General features: G+C 35.8%; 1 protein-coding gene across 1 annotated transcript; it reads right to left on the bottom strand.

Annotated features, from left to right (window-relative positions):
- Window positions 1–11908: 11908 nt before the first annotated feature.
- LOC132555774 (sphingosine kinase 1-like) lies at window positions 11909–22713 on the bottom strand. Its single transcript, XM_060220137.1, has 6 exons — window positions 22470–22713; window positions 18173–18322; window positions 17427–17521; window positions 14958–15073; window positions 13976–14196; window positions 11909–12774 (listed from the first exon to the last, which is right to left on the bottom strand). The coding sequence occupies exons 1-6, from the start codon at window positions 22711–22713 to the stop codon at window positions 11909–11911; spliced, it is 1692 nt and encodes a 563-aa protein (XP_060076120.1).
- Between the last annotated feature and the right edge of the window lie 1923 nt (window positions 22714–24636).

Raw genomic sequence — 24636 nt, 5'->3', positions numbered from 1 at the left:
TAGATGTCTTTTCATACGGGATTGTACTACATGTTAAATTCTGATGTCTACATGAGGATTCTAGATGTCTTTTCATACGGGATTGTACTACATGTTAAATTCTGATGTCTACACGAGGATTCTAGATGTCTTTTCATACGGGATTGTACTACATGTTAAATTCTGATGTCTACAAGAGGATTCTAGATGTCTTTTCATATGGGATTGTACTACATGTTAAATTCTGATGTGTTGTTGTGGATGTAGATGTAAAATTTTGGTATAAACAAGCAAATACTAGATGTTATATATATTCTGTTGTATAATGACAAGCTGTTATATATTACCAGTAAAATTTTAATGTATATTTAGGGAATAGTATACATATTCTGGATATTAGATCATGAATGTTTTTTAAACAAGACACGTATCACCACTATTTTAGAATAGTGAGTGTTAAATTCTGATGTATCCTAGATACTGTACAACTTAAATGCTACATTTAGTGCTGTGTTTTTTCGGGTACCCACTTGTTTCTGGCTGTTTGTAATACAAGGTATATTCTGTGTAATAGGAATGATCTTGTTGAGTGATGTAAACATTATCAATGTTTTCTAATTGTTGAACGTTTAAGATATGTCTGTGATAGAATATAATTCTACCTTAAAAATGCAATAAATTTGCTGTCCTATCTTTAGATGACCGATAAATATCATCTATCCCATGTTTACAATCTTCAAGCTTCAGTTTTTATATCCAGTTTTCTGATAGGAATTGCGAGGTTGAAGTATTTATGAAAGTCTTTTATGTAGTTTCCTAGTCATGACTGGCAATGTAACTTACATTTTGTTTTACAGCCGTCCTGATATTTTATAATAATAAAATGTAACATCAAGACCTTAATAATAGTGTTGTTATTGATTAAGTACTAAGTGGTTCATATTAATGATTAGCTCCTAGTTACCATGGTATCAATATGTCTGAACACGTCCAGACTTTCACTTCCAAAGACTATCATAGATCCAGAATTGAAATGATCCTAAGACAAAATATAAAGTTTTATTAAAAATTCCAGATGGTTGCCTGTTGAGTATTTTTTTTCTTGTTTTTTTTTCCTTGCACAACTTGGAATCAAGTAGATCTTGAAAAATACAGGGAAGGAAAGATAATCTATTATTAGTATCAGCATCAATTCCAGGGTACAAATCTTTACAAAACAGTTAATATCTCATTCCAGAATTTTGTTATAGATATATAAGGCTGTCATTCTAGGTCAAATGCTTAGTAACTATGTACAAGTTTCACACTACTATACTTTAAATGTCATCCAAGAACAAGAAAGAAAATTTGTGGATATAAACTCTTTTATTAATCAGAAGTATTCATGAGGACTTTTCCAGACATGGTGGGAGTCGACAATATGTATGTAATAAACATTTTGTATCTGGGATCCCAGAAAAGAAATTGCAATTTGACAGGGTCACCAAGAGTACAATCCAACTCCATGCTCTCCAATAATGTCTGGAATATTTCTTGATTACATTGATAAGAGATGCTTACAGCATCCACTAAGGGAGATTACTCTCCCTTGTATATCAGCACCATGTGGCCTTCCTTCTCCATATATATTATTTTTTCTACCTAATTTATTTCAATTAGCTACAAACTGATGTGTTTACAATTTACAACAGATAATTTTTTTCATAAGGTGCATTAAAACAAATATAGAAAGAAAAACATTAATCACAAATAACTGAGCACGTTGAATGGAAGCAACAGAAATAAACTGAAATTCACTTCAAAATTTAACTTCTGCATCCATGTATTGAAACTAAAATGAAAAAATAGATTTCAAGCTCTAACAGAAACAATGTTTGGTGGTAAAAAATTATCGGATGGTCAGAAATTAATGTACAGCTTTGTCAGTACGTTCTAGATAATCCACTGACTGATAGTGTTGATGATTCCAGTGTAGATTATCAGTCTCTACCACCCTTTAATAGCAGTTTAAACATTCTTAACTTAATATTAATACTACTACCTATATCAATATTTCCTGTCTTATAATTTTACCTTCCCACTGCATGTCAATGAGGACAATAAATATATCAAACCTTATTTAGGCCAAGAAAACAACTTTGTAATATAGTAAAAAAAAGTTTAACTACTCCAATCATATGCAAATATTCACAGCACTTGAAGCCTGAAATTTCACTCTCACTCTTCGACTAGTGATCACTTTCTTACTCGTATTCAATCTGCCCTTAGGAAATCAATCATTTCCCAAATATTTCTTAAATATTCAAAATCACAAGTAACTCCAAAGGTGATGTGCAAAACAACAATGTACATGATACAAGTATGAACATCTACAATAGTGAACTGTATGCCTATCACAGCATAATATTGTAGACAGACATTTAATTTTCAAATGTGATTAAAACACTATAAAATTAATTAAATTGTAATCTAACAAATTTCAATCTACATCAATGTCTAGGAATAAGCTAGACACCACAGCCAGATAAAAGTGCATTAAACAAAAGGAGCTAATCTGATTCATGTCATGTACCCATCTCTCAAACAATCCTAAAATTTTGAAACAAACCTATGTAAAGATGATGTCAGCTTCAAGCATTTTAGTTGAAATTCTTGATATTTTCAACTGATGTGATGATGAATAAATCTCATTATTGTACTGGTCCCTAATCTCACCTGATGTCATTATTGTACTGGTCCCTAATCTCCCCTGATGTCATTATTGTACTGGTCCCTAATCTCCCCTGATGTCATTATTGTACTGGTCCCTAATCTCCCCTGATGTCATTATTGTACTGGTCCCTAATCTCCCCTGATGTCATTATTGTACTGGTCCCTAATGTCATTATTGTACTGGTCCCTGATGTCATTATTGTACTGGTCCCTATGTCATCTCCCCTGATGTCATTATTGTACTGGTCCCTAATCTCACCTGATGTCATTATTGTACTGGTCCCTAATCTCCCCTGATGTCATTATTGTACTGGTCCCTAATCTCCCCTGATGTCATTATTGTACTGGTCCCTTATCTCCCCTGATGTCATTATTGTACTGGTCCCTTATCTCCCCTGATGTCATTATTGTACTGGTCCTATCTCTCCTGATGTCATTATTGTACTGGTCCCTTATCTCCCCTGATGTCATTATTGTACTGGTCCTATCTCTCCTGATGTCATTATTGTACTGGTCCCTAATCTCTCCTGATGTCATTATTGTACTGGTCCCTAATCTCTCCTGATGAAATTGATGTTACGATCCACAATGCCCTTTTTTGTCATTTTTTTTTTAATCAATGTAAGCAACATTGAATAAAACTTTCTTACTTATGCATTGGTCCCGTTATGTATGTACAACTTCACTATCCCAGTAAATGGTCTGATTATATTTGTGTTTTGGAGAGACTTGAAAGACAAAAATATTAGTTTCAAAATACCGGCATGTAAGTTAAATAAACATATTACAGCATGCTGTACACTAAATTGTATATAACATGTAATGACAGAAATGACATTTTGAGATCCATTTCTTTACCACACATAAATATATCTATATATTAAAACAAACTTATTACAGCTGATTCCCTTATTTGGCCTTTATGTAACATACACAAATAATAGATCTGGTATGATTCGGGTATCATAACACTATGGTGATGCCAGAAATAACGGATACAGTTGTTTCAGCAATAAAAAATTAGTGTCACAGTTTATAGTCCTTTGTCTTATTCGGCCATCGGAGAGTCCTTGCTTATTTTCTCATTCCTCTGTCTTATTAAGCTATCAAAGAGTCCCTCAATTTATTTAACTTATTGAATAAATGAAGGCCAATTGATTTAGCTTCCGCAATAAATAGAAATAATGGCACTTTTACTAAATTGACAGCAATAACAAAAAACATAGAGCTGTACTTTGTTTGAATTCCGGCTTCAGGACTACTGTAGCATCAATCTCGATTCTTTAAATAAAATTTCAAATGGCAAATATTAAACCAGAAATTATGTGTATAAAAATGTCATCAAAATCAGAGGAATTATATTCAAAGATAACATTTATAATTTCCACAGGAGTGATATAAAATATCAGTAATAATGTTGTGATATAATCAGTAATAATGTTGTGATATAATCTATCAGTAATAATGTTGTGATATAATCAGTAATAGTGTTGTGATATAATCAGTAATAATGTGATATAATCAGTAATAATCTTGTGATATAATCTATCAGTTATAATGGTTACCTGGTATACAGTTTCAGAATTATACTGAAATGTCAAAAATCTGTAAGTGTTAACATATATTATCCAAAATTCATTAAATCAAAACATTGTTGTTTTTTAAAAATGTTTACAAATGTGACTTATAATGTCAACATGAAAACTGAATATTTTACACACTATTACTGGTACATTAATTACAATGACTATTACTGGTACATTAATTACAATGACTTTAAACACACTATTACTGGTACATTAATTACAATGATTTTAAACACACTGTTACTGGTACAGGTATTACAATGATTTTAAACACACTATTACTGGTATTATGATTTCTCAAAATAATAAATAAATAAAATTACAATATAATATGAAAATAACCTCACACAAAAGACAGAAGTTAAACATATTTATATACATAAGTGGCTATGCAGATGGTGAAGTGATATTATTTGGGACTAATTAATAAAATAATGAAGAGATGGTACTTCGGTACCCATCATCAGAGGTCACATCAGTAAACAGTATCACTGTTATTATCCTGAGGAAGCAGTTGCTGACATGATCAAATATTTATAGAATGTACGACCTTCAAGACTTTGATCTTTTAGCTTCATCAATGTACAGTTATAGTCAATTACCAACAATATCCTAAATTGTGTTGTGAAGTATAATATCATTATGGCTTTAACTTCGACATGATTATCCCTTATCATGATTTCCTGGACCTGTGATGTTGTGTAGTGTTTACCACTACAATGATAAGTATGACTTACTGGACTTGTGATGTTGTGTCGTGTTTACCACTACAAGGAAAAAGATGACTTCCTGGACCTGTGATGTTGTGTAGTGTTTACCACTACAATGATAAGTATGACTTACTGGACTTGTGATGTTGTGTCGTGTTTACCACTACAATGATAAGTATGACTTACTGGACTTGTGATGTTGTGTCGTGTTTACCACTACAAGGAAAAAGATGACTTCCTGGACCTGTGATGTTGTGTAGTGTTTACCACTACAATGATAAGTATGACTTACTGGACTTGTGATGTTGTGTCGTGTTTACCACTACAAGGAAAAAGATGACTTCCTGGACCTGTGATGTTGTGTAGTGTTTACCACTACAATGATAAGTATGACTTACTGGACCTGTGATGTTGTGTAGTGTTTACCACTACAAGGATAAGTATGACTTACTGGACCTGTGATGTTGTGTAGTGTTTACCACTACAAGGATAAGTATGACTTACTGGGCCTGTGATGTTGTGTAGTGTTTACCACTACAAGGATAAGTATGACTTACTGGACCTGTGATGTTGTGTAGTGTTTACCACTACAAGGATAAGTATGACTTACTGGACCTGTGATGTTGTGTAGTGTTTACCACTACAAGGATAAGTATGACTTACTGGACCTGTGATGTTGTGTAGTGTTTACCACTACAAGGATAAGTATGACTTCCTGGGCCTGTGATGTTGTGTAGTGTTTACCACTACAAGGATAAGTATGACTTACTGGACCTGTGATGTTGTGTAGTGTTTACCACTACAAGGATAAGTATGACTTACTGGACCTGTGATGTTGTGTTGTGTTTACCATTTCAATGATACTTAACTTGATCTGGACTCTATGACCATCACACAGTATCCAGGAGCACTTGGAATAAAATTCCAACATTCATTCATAATGATTTTACTATAAATTGACCACTCTGAAATATGGAAGTTCAAATCTATATGTATAAACCTGACCATTCTTCAAAGTTGCACAGCACAACTAGGACTTATCTGAAACATGCATAAAACAAAAAAAGGACATGAAGATTTCTGAACAGTAGCTAGCTAACTGTCATAATGCTCCTTATAGCAAGCTAGCTGTCATAAGTGTCCTTCACCTCTACAAGCTAGCTGATATAAGTGTTCTTCACCTTTACAAGCTAGCTTACATAAGTGTCCTTCACCTTTACAAGCTAGCTTACATAAGTGTCCTTCACCACTACAAGCCAGCTGTTATAAGTGTCCTTCACCTCTACAAGCTAGCTGATATAAGTGTCCTTCACCTTTACAAGCTAGCTTACATAAGTGTCCTTCACCTCTTCAAGCTAGCTTACATAAATGTCCTTCACCTCTACAAGCTAGCTTACATAAGTGTCCTTCACCTCTACAAGCTAGCTGTCATAAGTGTCCTTCACCTCTACAAGCTAGCTTACATAAGTGTCCTTCACCTCTACAAGCTAGCTTACATAAGTGTCCTTCACCTCTACAAGCTAGCTTACATAAGTGTCCTTCACCTCTACAAGCCAGCTTACATAAGTGTCCTTCACCTTTACCAAATACAATTAAAAAATTCCACCCTGTAATGATGGTGGGCTGATATCGTTGGGAGATTTTATGTAGACAGCCTCCTGTACACAAAACATATTACAAAGTACACAGGAGGGATGTAGGGAGCTTATGAAATAAATAAAGATGAATGAACATATGTTAGTGTTATGATGGGATATTTTCCCTGGATTTATGAGATTAATGAAACAATCGGTCCTGTTGAATACCACGCGGCAAATTAACACGTGGAAATCATCAACAAATTAACACGTGGAAATCATCAACAAATTAACACGTAGAAATGATTATGTGTTATATTTCCCTTGGAATGTAATTCTAAGGCATTGCATTACTTTAAAAAATATTTCCAATATCTGCATAAATCTAAAAACAAAGACTCACACCTGTGGTACCTAACGCTGATAGATGAAACGGAATACTAATCAATGAAATGTAAAACTTGACATCTGATTTTCAACCCCTGCATTAACACTGCATGTACTATTTGATGTACTGAGCTGCTCCATATTTCATCTTTTATACAGAAAACATGCTCTTGGTGGTTCATTCTTAACTTGACCCATTGCAAAAAACAGAAATAATTAGAAGCACTGGGTTTAAAGTGTATAAACAGAATGAGAACACTGATGGGAATGGACATTCTTGTGAGCAAGAATTAATTATATATGGCAACTTTCTGGAACAACCCATCATTAAAGATACAAAGCAAACATTACTTCACATGATAAGCATCTAAAAAATAAAATATCCAATTATGAACAACATACAATTTACAAAGCATAATCTGACAACAAACTATAAATAGAAAAAATATTGATTACTCAAAATATCACACAAAAAGTGCATAAAAAATAACAAACATTGAGCAGAAGTGCCATATCATTACATGTAACTGCGAAATAACAAGCATGATTTGTATCAACAATTTACATATATATATTATATCAGTTCTGTCACAACATTTAGGCCATTGACTTACATAGAACAAGTTGGTCTATCGAAAGCTGCGACTAGAACTAGATCAGTGTCTCTGTAGTCTACATTCCCCACAAACTGCAGCCTTAGAACTAGTTCAGTGTCTCTGTAGTCTACATTCCCCACAAACTGCAGGCTTAGAACTAGATCAGTGTCTCTGTAGTCTACATTCCCCACAAACTGCAGACATAGAACTAGATCAGTGTCTCTGTAGTCTACATTCCCCACAAACTGCAGACATAGAACTAGATCAGTGTCTCTGTAGTCTACATTCCCCACAAACTGCAGCCTTAGAACTAGTTCAGTGTCTCTGTAGTCTACATTCACCACAAACTGCAGACATAGAACTAGATCAGTGTCTCTGTAGTCTACATTCCCCACAAACTACAGACATAGAACTAGATCAGTGTCTCTGTAGTCTACATTCCCCACAAACTACAGCCTTAGAACTAGATCAGTGTCTCTGTAGTCTACATTCCCCACAAACTACAGACTTAGAACTAGATCAGTGTCTCTGTAGTCTACATTCCCCACAAACTACAGCCTTAGAACTAGATCAGTGTCTCTGTAGTCTACATTCCCCACAAACTACAGACATAGAACTAGATCAGTGTCTCTGTAGTCTACATTCCCCACAAACTACAGACATAGAACTAGATCAGTGTCTCTGTAGTCTACATTCCCCACAAACTACAGCCTTAGAACTAGATCAGTGTCTCTGTAGTCTACATTCCCCACAAACTACAGACTTAGAACTAGATCAGTGTCTCTGTAGTCTACATTCCCCACAAACTGCAGACATAGAACTAGATCAGTGTCTCTGTAGTCTACATTCCCCACAAACTGCAGCCTTAGAACTAGATCAGTGTCTCTGTAGTCTACATTCCCCACAAACTGCAGCCTTAGAACTAGATCAGTGTCTCTGTAGTCTACATTCCCCACAAACTACAGACTTAGAACTAGATCAGTGTCTCTGTAGTCTACATTCCCCACAAACTGCAGACATAGAACTAGATCAGTGTCTCTGTAGTCTACATTCCCCACAAACTGCAGCCTTAGAACTAGATCAGTGTCTCTGTAGTCTACATTCCCCACAAACTGCAGCCTTAGAACTAGATCAGTGTCTCTGTAGTCTACATTCCCCACAAACTGCAGCCTTAGAACTAGATCAGTGTCTCTGTAGTCTACATTCCCCACAAACTGCAGGCACAGAACTAGATCAGTGTCTCTGTAGTCTACATTCCCCACAAACTGCAGCCTTAGAACTAGATCAGTGTCTCTGTAGTCTACATTCCCCACAAACTGCAGACATAGAACTAGATCAGTGTCTCTGTAGTCTACATTCCCCACAAACTGCAGCCTTAGAACTAGATCAGTGTCTCTGTAGTCTACATTCCCCACAAACTGCAGGCACAGAACTAGATCAGTGTCTCTGTAGTCTACATTCCCCACAAACTGCAGACATAGAACTAGATCAGTGTCTCTGTAGTCTACATTCCCCACAAACTGCAGACATAGAACTAGATCAGTGTCTCTGTAGTCTACATTCCCCACAAACTACAGACTTAGAACTAGATCAGTGTCTCTGTAGTCTACATTCCCCACAAACTGCAGGCACAGAACTAGATCAGTGTCTCTGTAGTCTACATTCCCCACAAACTGCAGACATAGAACTAGATCAGTGTCTCTGTAGTCTACATTCCCCACAAACTGCAGACATAGAACTAGATCAGTGTCTCTGTAGTCTACATTCCCCACAAACTGCAGACATAGAACTAGATCAGTGTCTCTGTAGTCTACATTCCCCACAAACTGCAGGCACAGAACTAGATCAGTGTCTCTGTAGTCTACATTCCCCACAAACTGCAGTCTTAGAACTAGATCAGTGTCTCTGTAGTCTACATTCCCCACAAACTGCAGGCACAGAACTAGATCAGTGTCTCTGTAGTCTACATTCCCCACAAACTGCAGCCTTAGAACTAGATAATTTTACTTTGACTGATGTTACTTTGTGGTGGTACAAAAGACACTGATCATTTGGCTGTGATAGATTTACCAAAGTTCTCTCTAACTCTGACTACAAATAATTCCTATAGGTAATACACACACCTTCATCAATAAAGCCCAAAGCACAGATAGACATATGAACTACGATAGCATTGACAATGAAAGACAATAATTGAGCTACCTATCCAATACATTGTAGGCATACCTTTGGCCATCACACCAACAGGGTATCTCAACTGCTTGGTTAATAATAAATACATTTCTGTTTCATATTCAAAAAAAAAGGGGGGACATGAACTTAATAACATTTAAGTGACCTGGAAAGAGAAAATGAAGTGAGTAATTTGAATTTCAATAGCTTTTTATCCTTCTATATTACACAGCATCATCACTTCAATATAGATGTCAATGTTTAATGATTTTTATATATCCAATCCTGATGACCCTAAAAAGCCTAATAAAAGATGCCAGCACACTTGGTAAATGGCATTTTAGATGAATTTGTCATAATAAATTTCTGCCATTGTTTTGACTATTGTCATTTTAAATCACGAAACCTTATATGGTTGTATGCTTTAATGAATGGTTACCTACTGTAGTTCATTCCTTTTGATCAGCATTTGAAGTGCTATCGCGTACATAACCATGTCACGATCCACAGTAAATAATTCTCACATTAAGTTAATTTACCTATATACTTCATACACTGGATTGCAGTATATTTTATATGAGAGAAATCACACTTGCCAAGCCTTTCAATAGTTTTACCTGGTTATACACTGTGTATCAGCCGAGATATTCAAAACCAGTATCCCCTGATATAAACATTCACTGTTAACTATGTACACTAGATATATTTTCTTTATATTACCTTGATGATTCCAAACACATTATTTACATGAACTCCTACATTACAGAAAAAGTTGACAAAAAAGATGGCATGATATACAGCAATCACATCTTAAACCCACCATTCATGTTATTCAGGTGATGGTAGGAGTGTCTTAAATGTTAATGCCCTGTAACAATAGCAAGAGTCAAAACAGGTCAAAAAATTATATAAAAATCAACAAAAATTTAAAAAAAAAAAATCATGAAAAAAAAATAATAAAAGAATAATAAGCATTCTCTCAGCTACCTTGAAATGAAAAGTTCAACATCAGAAGAAAGAACATGTGTACGTGAAAATACAAATTTGATCCACATTTATACCAGAAATAAAAAGATGATCGTTGTGCTACACATTATATATCTGTTACTGCATACACATTCAGTCTGCTCTTCACATTCACAAACACAGATGTTCAAATGTTGGTATCCTGATACAGGTTAACATAACAACCATACAAACACAGATTAAGTTTCGTATAAGAATTGTTCACTTATAATACCTCCAAGGGAGAAAAACATAATCATATCTAATACCCACATTATAATATAATATGAATATATTCCAAACTTTACACTTAAATGTACGCACAATCACACTCAACACTTATGGAATCAATAACCTTACAACAGAGCATTTAAATTTTGGATGGTCATAGAAAAACGCTTTTTAAAGCAGAATCTCTATAAAAATATTAAAATATATAGATAATCATTTATATATATATATGTCTATTTATATATTTTTTCAGTAAATTAAACACTTAAATGGAAGAAATAGAAATGCTGAATTTAAAAAATGTGAAAACTAGTACTAGAATCTGAGAGTATTTGTTAGAATCTACATCATAACACACATGTAGCTGTGTTTTGATATCTCCGTCCCTAATATCCAACAAGAGATCCCAGAGGGATCTTGACACCCCCCATTATTTGATCTTTATCTGCTCTTTGAAAGTTGGATCTTTTCCCTTCTTTTCTCTTCTCTGTTTTTGCTCTTAATGATGAGACATTTGAACATTCCTTTGCAGAAATAGCGATAATTATCTTTACCTGCCAAATCAAAAAATGGCCACCTTGAAGCCATTTTGTTTCTTTTGATCAGTCCAAAAAGCAAACAGGCACAAGGAGAGACCAAAGGGAACATATATATGAAATTTGAGATATCATTCAGTACTACTTAAGAAATAGCAATAACAATCTTAACTGAGTAAAATCCTAGATGGCCACCTTCCTGCCATTTTGTTTTCATGATCAGTCCCAAAATGAAACGGGCACAATTAGGGACCAAGTGAAACCTACATATGAAATTTTAGAAAGATCCATCCCGTACTTCTCAAGAAGTAGTGATAACAAAATTTGTTTATGGACAGATGGACAGACAGACGGATGCATGGATGGACGAACCACGGATGCAGAGCGATTTGAATAATAAAATTCTGTTGACTTGTTCTACTGAATACCCATAATGCGACCCATTTGTGGGAATATTTGTCCCTGAATTGGCGCCATGTCCACATGTTCTCCATCTACCATCAGATTTCCAATCGACAAATCATCTGGTGTCAGTCGAAATGCTGACACTTTCACATATTCAACATAAGGAGAATTAATATGGTTTCCTTCATCAATAGAAAGAAAAATCTCCAACAATGTCTTTTTTGTGATGCCAGAGCGAATAAACAAAAGATGGATGCAGCCATCATTTAGCCTAGCATCAGGAGCGAACAAGTTGTCCGGGCCTAGATAGGGCTGATATGTAGCAAGAACAGTGAGGAAATCTCCCTTCACTTTGACCCAGTCAGGAGGAACAGGTTTATCCAAGGGAGGAAGGAGAGAACAAGACACGTTGGGACTATAGGGTGAGCTGCCTGAAGCTTGTGAAGGATCCCGATTATCATCGGCTTGTAAATGATTCACAGGTCCATTGGCACCACCTATTTCTGTATCAAAGCTCACATTTGATGCACCCATGCCATTCACCTCTGTATGCTCATCTAGGTGGCCGCTGGAGTGCCCATTGACGTCAGAAAGATTCTCTTCTTTCACAGTCTCATCAAACACCATACCCAAATTGTCTTTAGCATAGTTGTGTTTACTGCTGGAAATTGGCATCACTGGCACTGAAACTGATCGCAATCTCTCACTGTCTTCTGATATTGTGCGATAGGTTCCCACTGCTCCATTCTCACATACTGACCCTGCAGTTTCACGACTGGCCATCCGACGAATTGTGTTCTTGGCAATTGCCTGCTGTGTCTTGGGAGTGTATTGTCCTTTTGGAAGAAAAGCCAACTCTCCTTTGTAGCTGCGAGGTCCTTTAATGAATAAAGAATACTTCAATGCAACAAGCATATTGCTTAGTAATTAGGGGTTATTTCCTTGTGATAATATATGTATAAACATTATGTACCTAAACCAAGAAAAAAAACAGAATCAATTCACATTTACCACTGACTTAAGAATGTTAAAGATGAAAATAAGATTAATAGAATGAAACAGACACTGTTGAAAGCACACTTAATGGGGAAGTATAGCAATGTTATAGAAGGCACACTTAATGGGGAAGTATAGCAATGTTATAGAAGGCACACTTAATGGGGAAGTATAGCAATGTTATAGAAGGCACACTTAATGGGGAAGTATAGCAATGTTATAGAAGGCACACTTGCTGAATTTCTAACAATAGACTGAAATACACATTATAGTGGGTACATTTACCAAGTATTCTAGCAAAAGATTGAAATGGACCTATTGAAAGCACACTTAGTGAGAATTTTAGCAATAGACCAAAAAGTCATTATTGAGGTCACACTTACTGAGTATTCTAACAATAGACCAAAAATGTCATTATTGAGGTCACACTTACTGAGTATTCTAACAATAGACCAAAAATGTCATTATTGAGGTCACACTTACTGAGTATTCTAACAATAGACCAAAAAAGTCATTATTGAGGTCACACTTACTGAGTATTCTAACAATAGACCAAAAAAGTCATTATTGAGGTCACACTTAGTGAGAATTTTAACAATAGACCAAAAAAGTCATTATTGAGGTCACACTTACTGAGTATTCTAACAATAGACCAAAAAAGTCATTATTGAGGTCACACTTAGTGAGAATTTTAACAATAGACCAAAAAAGTCATTATTGAGGTCACACTTACTGAGTATTCTAACAATAGACCAAAAAAGTCATTATTGAGGTCACACTTAGTGAGAATTTTAACAATAGACCAAAAAAGTCATTATTGAGGTCACACTTACTGAGTATTCTAACAATAGACCAAAAAAGTCATTATTGAGGTCACACTTAGTGAGAATTTTAACAATAGACCAAAAAAGTCATTATTGAGGTCACACTTACTGAGTATTCTAACAATAGACCAAAAAAGTCATTATTGAGGTCACACTTACTGAGTATTCTAACAATAGACCAAAAAAGTCATTATTGAGGTCACACTTACTGAGTATTCTAACAATAGACCAAAAAAGTCATTATTGAGGTCACACTTACTGAGTATTCTGATTAATGCATAGATAGTGAAGCGAGCTGCTCCAAATGCCCGAAGTTTTTCGCTCTCAAAGTCGATGTCAGCGATCATTCCCCAAGTGACAGACAGAAAGGAAAAGACCTGAATTGTAGGTAGCTGAATCACTACTAGGTCCATGGGAATCAGGCGATGCTTCAGCAGTATAAACGTCGAGTGAAGAACCATCTCATCCCCTACTGGCTCCCTAAACACAAACAAAACTGGGGTATCAGTGAAACTGATAAATGCTCTCCGAAAATGGCTTTATTGTACAAGAAATTTAATCAAAGGGCAATAATTATGTAATTTAGAAGTTGCAGGCCCTGAATTTGGTATACTACACAATCTCTTAGTATGACAAATGTATACACCAAGTTTCAATAAGTACTAAATTATGCAAAAGAGAGTTAAGGTTCTTGAACACTGCACCTCTCCTTATCGCAATCTATCTACCAATGAAGTTTTATGTTGTTAACCAATGTATTGGAAACATATCTCACTTCCATGATGTTCAGAATTAGTCATGGTCAAGTTTATTTAACAACCTTCATAGTAAAGATACCAACAGGTTAATACTTAGCAAAACCTTAATCTCATCATGTCAGATTTCATGTCTATAGAGATGGATTTAGAATTTTTGTCTGGACTCCATACTCACAGAGAAGTACCCACCTAACACCCACTTACTTATACCTGACGTTGGCTCCTTCCTTTTGAATTTTTTGTCTTAAGTGACAGAGAGTGCCTTAAATAGGTTAGTAAAGAAGTAAAATATCCAGTTGGTTGGAAAAAATAACAATTTTTTTATCATTCTTTATTTTAACCCAATAATGACATTCTGATAATCTTTGTCAATATTAAATAAAAAAAGTAAACAACAAGTATTTCAATACATACAAAATGTACATAATTCAAAAAGCCATTAAACTTGGCAGCTTACACAGTTATTTCTGGCCCTAATCTTACCCAGCTAAGTAATTGATGGTCCAACACAAAGCATTCCCGGAGCCTCCTGGTAAACACCCCACCGGAAACTGGATAGCTCTTTCCCAGTCTGGTCGTTTCATCAGGCCATTAATTGTCTGTGAAAAAAGGTTATCAAATAAGTAGATTTTAGCATACAAAGGCATGGCATCTATAATTTATAATTTTTTAAAATAGAAATGATGTATATATAGAGAGTCCATTTTTCCTGTAAGAGAGGTGAATTTAGCAACACAATAAAAGTTTCACAACTCCTTACTGTAAAAATGTATGGTAAGGATAAATTTTGAAATAGTCAGAAACATTTTTGTTGATTGAAGGGTGAATGTATCCTGAAATGAACATTTTCTGATATACAGTTTACACCAGCCACCATGAACAATGAAAAATTACTTGGATCTAACTGAGCTATAATGGCACATCCTGGTAACAGCCCTCAACTTTTCAGTGATCTTTTCAGAAAACAGGACATCAATTTTCTCCCAAACTAACTGGTACAGGCACCGAGTTATTCCATCCTCTTACCTCCCTTTGTCAGGTCACAAGGTGTATGTCTCATTTAATACCATACTTCCCATGCCAAACGTACTAACATGTTATCGTAAAGTTTTTCCCATGTAATCATGCTAACAAACATGGTGTTAAGAATCTAATATAACGATTGCTTTTTCATTTGTTTTGTTGTACTTACAAGCTCAATTTGCTCCAATTCCATCTTGCATTTAAAAGACATCCTAGGTGTATTCATAACAAGAGTCCCAAGGACCTTAACGGTCACTATGCTGCTTGTAACATGTCAAATTGATTTTGTTTAAAAAGAAAAGATAACTTTAGCTACATTGTACACATAATGCAAATATAAACTGTGCATTACATTATCTGCTGGACAAGGCTCCTAACAAAGCTTGAATTAAAAGAAATTCAACTCAAATATTTTCATTTTTAATTCTCCTATATAAAATCTTCCATCCATGAACAGTAGAACATCTTTGAACTGAAATTGAAGTCAATTTGATCCATTTTGGCCTCGCCCCTCAAGCCCCAGGGAATATGGGAAATGTAAAAAGTTTTACAACACAAGACGCCGGACAAAAGGCTAACACTTTGTCACGGGTAGTCTGTCAACCTTACACTTTGTCACGGGTAGTCTGTCACCCTTACACTTTGTCACGGGTAGTCTGTCACCCTTCAGTTTGTCACGGGTAGTCTGTCACCCTTACACTTTGTCTCGGGTAACCTGTCACTCTGTACACATTGTCTCGGGTGACCTGTCACCCTTACACTTTGTCTCGGGTAGTCTGTCACCCTTACACTTTGTCTCGGGTAGTCTGTCACCCTTACACTTTGTCTCGGGTAACCTGTCACCCTAACACTTTGTCACGGTTAACCTGTGACCCTTACACTTTGTCTCGGGTAGTCTGTCACCCTTCAGTTTGTCACGGTTAACCTGTCACCCTTACACTTTGTCTCGGGTAACCTGTCACCCTAACACTTTGTCACGGTTAACCTGTCACCCTTCAGTTTGTCACGGTTAACCTGTCACCCTTACACTTTGTCTCGGGTAACCTGTCACCCTTACACTTTGTCTCGGGTAACCTGTCACCCTTACACTTTGTCTCGGGTAGTCTGTCACCCTTACACTTTGTCTCGGGTAGTCTGTCACCCTTACACTTTGTCTCGGGTAACCTGTCACCCTTACACTTTGTCACGGGTAGTCTGTCACCCTTACACTTTGTCTCGGGTAGTCTGTCACCCTTACACTTTGTCTCGGGTAACCTGTCACCCTGTACACTTTGTCTCGGGTAACCTGTCACCCTTACACTTTGTCTCGGGTAACCTGTCACCCTTACACTTTGTCTCGGGTAACCTGTCACCCTTACACTTTGTCTCGGGTAGTCTGTCACCCTTACACTTTGTCACGGGTAGTCTGTCACCCTTACACTTTGTCACGGGTAACCTGTCACCCTTACACTTTGTCTCGGGTAACCTGTCACCCTTACACTTTGTCACGGGTAGTCTGTCACCCTTACACTTTGTCTCGGGTAACCTGTCACCCTTACACTTTGTCTCGGGTAGTCTGTCACCCTTACACTTTGTCACGGGTAGTCTGTCACCCTTACACTTTGTCTCGGGTAACCTGTCACTCTGTACACTTTGTCTCGGGTAACCTGTCACCCTTACACTTTGTCACGGTTAACCTGTCACTCTGTACACTTTGTCTCGGGTAACCTGTCACCCTTACACTTTGTCACGGGTAACCTGTCACTCTGTACACTTTGTCTCGGGTAACCTGTCACCCTTACACTTTGTCACGGGTAACCTGTCACTCTGTACACTTTGTCTCGGGTAACCTGTCACCCTTACACTTTGTCACGGGTAACCTGTCACTCTGTACACTTTGTCTCAGGTGACAGAAGTACCTGAATTGCTATGTATATCTGTTATTCTCACCTCATATATCAGTCCATCCCCTGATACAATGATTACAGCATACCACTGAGATAGATCCAAACTGACCATGATTTCTGTGGCATGACCTGCATGTTCTACAAAAAAAACAAAAATCCTATGCAATAGTTTGGAAAAAACAAAACAACCAAAAAAATTTTTCAAATTACAGTCTCCCAACCAATGTGAAATTATATGCAAAGAATGCACTACAAGTGAACCCATATCTCCAGTGAGTTCCAGTAACAAATAGTGTAAGAGATGGAGTCTAAACCTTTCCTCTGATATCGGCCAGAGATCAAAATGTAGGTCAGAATGGTGACATTGTATAAAGAATTTTGGCAAGGAGAGATAAGTCATGCAACCTTGGCTGTCTATTTGGTTTTTACTTGATCATTGATGCGACTGTATCTTTGAAACTGCATTGAACAAAATTTCAAATAATGGACTTTTTACACAATGAAATGTTCATGTATCAGAATTTGAAGGGAAGAGGAAAATGATTTTTGGTTTGCCGATGGACTTTGAAATCTGTCAATTCTCTACCATTGCATCTATCCAGCCACAGTAAAATGGATATCCATTTAAATTCAAAAGAGAAATCCATTTACCTTATAAGGTACATTTTGATGATCTATTCCAAGTATTCTGTTCATAGGAACACTGGTGTCCTTTGTGAGTCAAGACCTTTATCCTTTACATCTTAAACAATATGCTAATATCATCCTTACAAAAAAAAGTTGTCTGACCTGTAATTTTTACTTCATAATCTGCATTTGCCTCATTCAGCATTGGAGCTACTTCCTTTTCAAATATCTGTTGGGCTTTACCGGGACCACTATGTGGGTTGATGAGGATCAGCAAGCGTTTAGACTCCGGTAGTGTGCATGTCTCCACCTCTGTTTAAAAATCACATGTAACCATTTTAGACTTTTCAGCCATAGCTACAAGTTAATGAAGTTTCAAGTGTTTGTTTATGATGCCACCTCTGTTTCAAAAACACAAATATGTAAAGGCATAAGCAAGATCAATTTATCTCATTCAAAATATTCTATAATAAAACCTGATTTACATCAAAGACATGTCAAATATGTCAGAGACAGTCAACCTAAGATTGGGATAATTTGATCTGAAACACACAGGTTTTTCTTGTACAATATTCAATGTACTGATTTCAAAATATTTCTATTCATCTGAATTATCTTCCTCGTGGATTTTACGTCAAGACAACTGGATTATAATCTAATTTTAATTAAGATGTTGTTCTGTGTAAATGTCTTCTAAATGTATCAAGCAGGTTGGACAAGTTAGAAACATCTTGCACTGACAGCACAAAAAGTCTTCCATTCTCATTTATCATTACTTCAGGATTTTTTGAAGCTTGATGGAGCAAAACTTCTTCCCTACTTTTCCTTCATAATTTCAACTGAAGCCAGTGCCTTCTTGACAAGAATATCAATTGTTTTGACTAAGAGATTGTTACCATATAGCAGAGGGCAAAAGTTGGTGTAGTTGTCCAAGATGTAGCTGTATTTTCTATACCTGTTGAAACATATCTCATGTTAAACTACAATCATCTACAATATTAGTGAAACAAGTTAGGTGAATTCATATTGATCTCTTTTCTTCGCCAAGTTGGAAGTATCTGATCTTTATCATGTCAGACTAGGGAATGAAAACCTGGTTGCCTATTTGTGAAAGAGATAATGCATAAGTACCACAAGGCTTCCCATCACTCCTTCTGTCTCATCCAACAAAGACACTTGTCATTTAGAAGTGCAGGCTACACGATACACGTAAGTAACTAAAGGATGTCACATTACAGTAGAGAGGCACTGAAACCAATTATTTATCAAAGAAAAAAATATTCAAGCAATGATTAAGTGCAGGAATGCAGTGATAATCTAGTAGGGGACCATAGAGTCTCAAAGCTGAAACCTAACCTCCATTTTTTTTTTCTGTCAAATTTTCATAGGATGGCAGTGTCAGTTTTTGACATGAATTAAAAATGGCTTAAAATGACTCATTGCTCTCTGCATCCAGCATTTTCCCTGGAATTGGGGCCTCAAGTCTAGAATTTCCACATCCCTATGACAATTAAATACAACAGATGATATCACTGTTTGTTGATATAAACTCTGAGTGACCGATATCACTCAGATATCTTTCCTTGATAATATCAAATTGTAGCCAACTATACAAATAATGTATTAAGAATGGCTAGTAAAAATATTTATTGCTTGATTGTCTACAAAATTGAAATACTGACTACCGGTTCAGATTGGTTATAGTGAAAGATCATACTATGTATGTCCCACTTAGTACACAAATCTGAGGATATAGCAAGGCAATGTGGTGCCAATTCATATAAACATAGGTAACACACGTTTAGCTCCTAGATAACTTGACCACACAGATATGTATGTAGGATGACTGGTTTGAATTCCTACCTGTAACTAGGAAGTTAATTAGTTAGAAAATTTGCTTCTATAGCTCAAAGGTCCAAAATCTAAAACCATCTAAAACATGTTAACATTCCATTTCCTGTCTAATTATTGACACTTAACCAAAAGTGACAACATGGAAGTTGGTGTGGACTTTTTTCAGGGATAAGGAATATTATTTGCAGCTTGCCTCATTACTCATTTTTGTTGGTAGCTCTAGTAAACAGTAATTAATAGGTACAGGTGAGCTTTTTATCATACAGGTGTTTTTTGAATGATTAAATCAATTTAATAACATTAGCACATATGTTTATATTAGTGCCAATGATAAAAAGTCCTTCAGCATCAAATATTGGGGTTACTACTGTCTTATCATCTGAGTCCATACTACTGGTATTGGATTTACATTCACCTATGTTTTACTTTCACTTAATGTTAGCTTACTTTAACATTAAAGAAATAGGTGTGCTGTTATTAATAAGAGGTACAAGAGCGATCCTGGTACCTACCATTGTTTGACCTATATGTGATCATCAAAATTTTGGAGTTTTTTTTTTAATTCTTATCATATAAAGATGGCCACCTGTCAACCATTTTGTTTTTCTGATCAGTCCCAAAATCTAAAAAGCATAACTAATGACCAAGGGGAACCTATGTAGGCCATTTGCAGGGTTTTCCATAAGAGCCGGTCGACGGCCAATTTGACCGGCTACTTTGATCATTTGGCCGCCTACACCAATCCAGTTCTGTAATAATGTTCTGTACACGACTACACGTACACGGCAGGCCAGCCTCCTACTTTCACTACACAGCCTACTACTAACAAAATTATGGAAAACCCTACATTTGAGAAAAATCCACCCTGTCCTTCTAAAGAACTAGTGATAACAAAAAACGTTTATGGACAGATGTACAGCAGACCATGGTCATTGGACAAACCTGAATTACCTACCATCTGAGGAAGATGGGCTAAAAACTGATTACAACACTATATATCAGCAAATTACTATAGTAGTATATAATACATGTAACATGTGTATAAGTTACCATTTCATGGGGAGAAATGTGCATGAATATTTGTAGCTGAATGACATAATAACAGGTGTGTGGTGTGCAAGTTGTCAGGAACAAAAAAGAGAGGATAAAAAAGTGGACTGGCACTAAATACAAATTGTGTTTTTTATGAAGTATATAAAACTACAAGTTGACACTTAATAATACATAAAAATTAGAAAATTGTGTTTGAAAATACCTTAACAAGTCAGAACCATGTAAATGCATACAGATAATGTGAAACCAATACTAACAAAAAAAAAAAAAAAAATCTGTTACAAAAAGCAATGCCAATCAACATAAAAAAAGTTTGCAAGATGAAATGGAAGTAGAAACCATCTCTAAGGGCAAGATTTAACTGACTGTTGTAGAGCAGATACAACTTTCATCATATCAGCTACAATGGGAAGACCAAAGTTTAAGACCTTGACCTGAGGGACAAATCAAATTAAGTTTGTGATTCACCCTCTCATAGCGGTTAACAATCATGTAAATTTTCATCCATCAACTATAACTGGTTACATATCAAAGAATCTATAAAAGGCACACGAGTAAAAAGCACATTTGAATGCAAATTCATAATTGAATACATTAGTGCCAAATAATAAATTGAACAGTGTCATAAAAACGTTTGTCCTTCTTGGACTTGTCAGTGATGGTAAGGGCCTAAATTTTTATACCCAAGATTAAAAAAACTATGAAAAACCAATATTCATTGAAAGAAATGGCAAAATGTAGTAATTTACAAAGTGATTAAGTGGACACAACTTTCTGTAGTAAATAAAGAGGTCCCATGAAAAGCCCAAAGTTTGAGAACTAGACCTTTGCAGTGCAAACAGGACTTTGGTATTTGAAACATTAATGGTGAATAGGAATACAAAGTTTTATTGCACTACCATGATTGGTGAGGAAGTTATGAAGTGGATACAAATGTGTGGGTGACAGATGCATAGATACACAGACAGGGCGATCACTATAGGCCACTATGTGATGGGGTACCTAATGAGGTTTTATGTGGAATTGTGTCACTTGAATAAAATGTAAAAAAAAAAAGAAAGAAAAATATAGCTTGCATTATCAAACTCAAAGCAAACTTATTAACCAAAATGCAAAGGGATATCTGAACTTCAGACATAATTTAAATATCATTCCATTGTTTTTCAATAAGAAATTATTTTTTGAGCAAACAGTAGGTTTGTATACTAATGGTATATGTCAGGATGAATACTTAAACTTTTTTCTACACATAATCAACAATGAATTGTAATATATCCTGCTTGTTTGATGCATTTAATGTTTTGGAATATGTGTTTCATAAATGTGTTCTTATGTTGGCATGTATAAATGGCTTCCTTCAAAATGAGTTACAATGACTTAAGACATTTTAAGGTTTATTACTTAATTGAATATGTAAAATATAACATGCCGCACCAGTGCGACATTTTCATGGTTATTAACTTTTTTGTATAACGGCCACCTTTATACCGGTGTTCACTATGGCTGCGAGTACACAAGTAACACTCATCACTGACGTGTTAGTAAACACTACCTTCCATCGCTACATCTTGGCCCCTTGCCAAACGAGTCACAACGTTTCTCCACACTGCACATATTCGGATATTGTCATCAAATGAAGGGGAAGCATTATATCCGAATGTAAAATCCATACGAATCCGTGTTAACTTGGAACTCATAGTCCGTTTCCGAAATGGATATGCATATATTGTGAAGTATGCTGTTGAGTCGTCTGCCGTTTTTGATCTTCGACACCGGCAACCGACTATATCGCCCATATTTATGTGTCGGACACATTGGTCTTTCTCGTCACATTCATCAATGTTTTTATATGTTACTCCCATTCGTGACAGTGAAACCCTAAAGGACGGTCTTGTCCTCGGATACAAAGAAAATGTACCGAACAGGAGCTGCTCCGACTTTTTACTCGCCATTTTGTATGTATGTGTGTCATGTGACTTGATCATGTGACATGTTATGGAAAGATATTTTCTTCGTTAAAGATGCACAGGCAGCGCTTGGGACCCGCAGCATATCATATACACAGTTAAGTGTCTTTTAGTGGAAATAGCGTAAAGCGAGTTGTATTATTCTGTTTAAATTTTATAGTTTTCCATTGGGAGTGTGAATTTACTTGACCTCAAAATTACCTTTAAATTCTCGGCAATTTCAAGCGAAGACAATTCTAAAGACTTATCAGATGAACTTCATATATTCTTCACATCATCATAAAATTGAGGAAGAGAAATTCTGACGTAGAACATCTTACTTTACACATTACTTTTGACAGACAACAACAAAAGAAAATATCCTAAACGAAAAAGAAGCACAAGAGAACGCTAGCTTGTACGAAGTATATAAAGTTTCAGATACGGTTTTCTTGCCATGCTCTAGAAACCGTGAAATTTGTAATTTTGACCGTTTCTATCGGTTTCCATGGCGGTAACTCCTTCATCGTCAACAGATTTATTAAAGAGAGGGATGAAAAGTTAAAGTATCAGGAAGTTATCTTAAACGGCTTTTATTACAGAGACAGCAACATTTGTAGTTTTGCCTGTCTCTGTAATAACATATACATGTATATATATAAATGAGAACTCCTCTATAGCAAAAGGCACGAGCAGAATGCTAGCTTGATGGCTGTACAGTTTTGAGTAGATATTTGAGCAGTATCAGAGCTGTTGTCTGGGAAAACCGAAATTTGTAATTTAGCCTGTTTCCATGGTAACAGAAAATGCAGAACGTCTCCGTATCAAAATGTACTTCAAGATAACTAACATGATAACTGTACAAAGCGGTTATAAATAGACATCTTGAACGGTTTCAGAGCTCTAGTGCGGAAAATGCCAATGCACAGAGTCCAACTTATTTCATATCCCTCGCAGACGCGTTTCGCTAATTCTGTACTTAGTGCAAGTCGGAAATTGTCATATATAAGACAAATAAAACAAAAATGATAAGAACCTTTACAAGGATGTATTGACACGCAGCTGAAGCTATCACTCGGAAAAGTTAACAGTGCTCACTCGGTTTCTCAGACGACAATGAAGAATGCTTAGTTTTCTAGTTCTTGATTTTTCTTACACTTGCTGGATTTACCATTTGTATACAATGAATCTTTTTACATATGCTTTAAAAGGCCTAAAAGAAGAAGAGTGTCTAATACTCTTATTTCATTCTAAATGACATATCTGTGTGGATTTCTGTCCGTGTCGAACAGTTAGATATTATTGTTTGCGTCCAAGCGTGACAATAGATAGCCATGTTTGTCATGTTGAGCAGTTAGATATTTTTATCTGTGACGAAGGCATGCTATTTTTGTATTCGAGTTCGGACTATCCATAGTCGTGTCGAATATTTTTCCGTGTAGAAGATTTTCACTAACTAGTCGTGTCGAATTTTTTTCCGTGTAGAAGATTTTCACTAACTAGTCGTGTCGAATTTTTTTCCGTGTAGAAGATTTTCACTAACTAGTCGTGTCGAATTTTTTTCCGTGTAGAAGATTTTCACTAACTAGTCGTGTCGAATTTTTTTCCGTGTAGAAGATTTTCACTAACTAGACGTGTCGAATTTTTTTCCGTGTAGAAGATTTTCACTAACTAGTCGTGTCGAATTTTTTTCCGTGTAGAAGATTTTCACTAACTAGTCGTGTCAATTTTTTTCCGTGTAGAAGATTTTCACTAACTAGTCGTGTCAATTTT

This window comes from Ylistrum balloti, unplaced genomic scaffold (assembly GCF_031769215.1).
Source record: "Ylistrum balloti isolate Yb309-2 unplaced genomic scaffold, AGI_CSIRO_Ybal_v1 Utg370512, whole genome shotgun sequence".
NCBI classification, from domain to species: Eukaryota; Metazoa; Mollusca; class Bivalvia; order Pectinida; family Pectinidae; genus Ylistrum; species Ylistrum balloti.
Note: the sequence above shows the minus strand (reverse complement) of the source record. Positions and strands in the feature narration are given on the sequence as shown.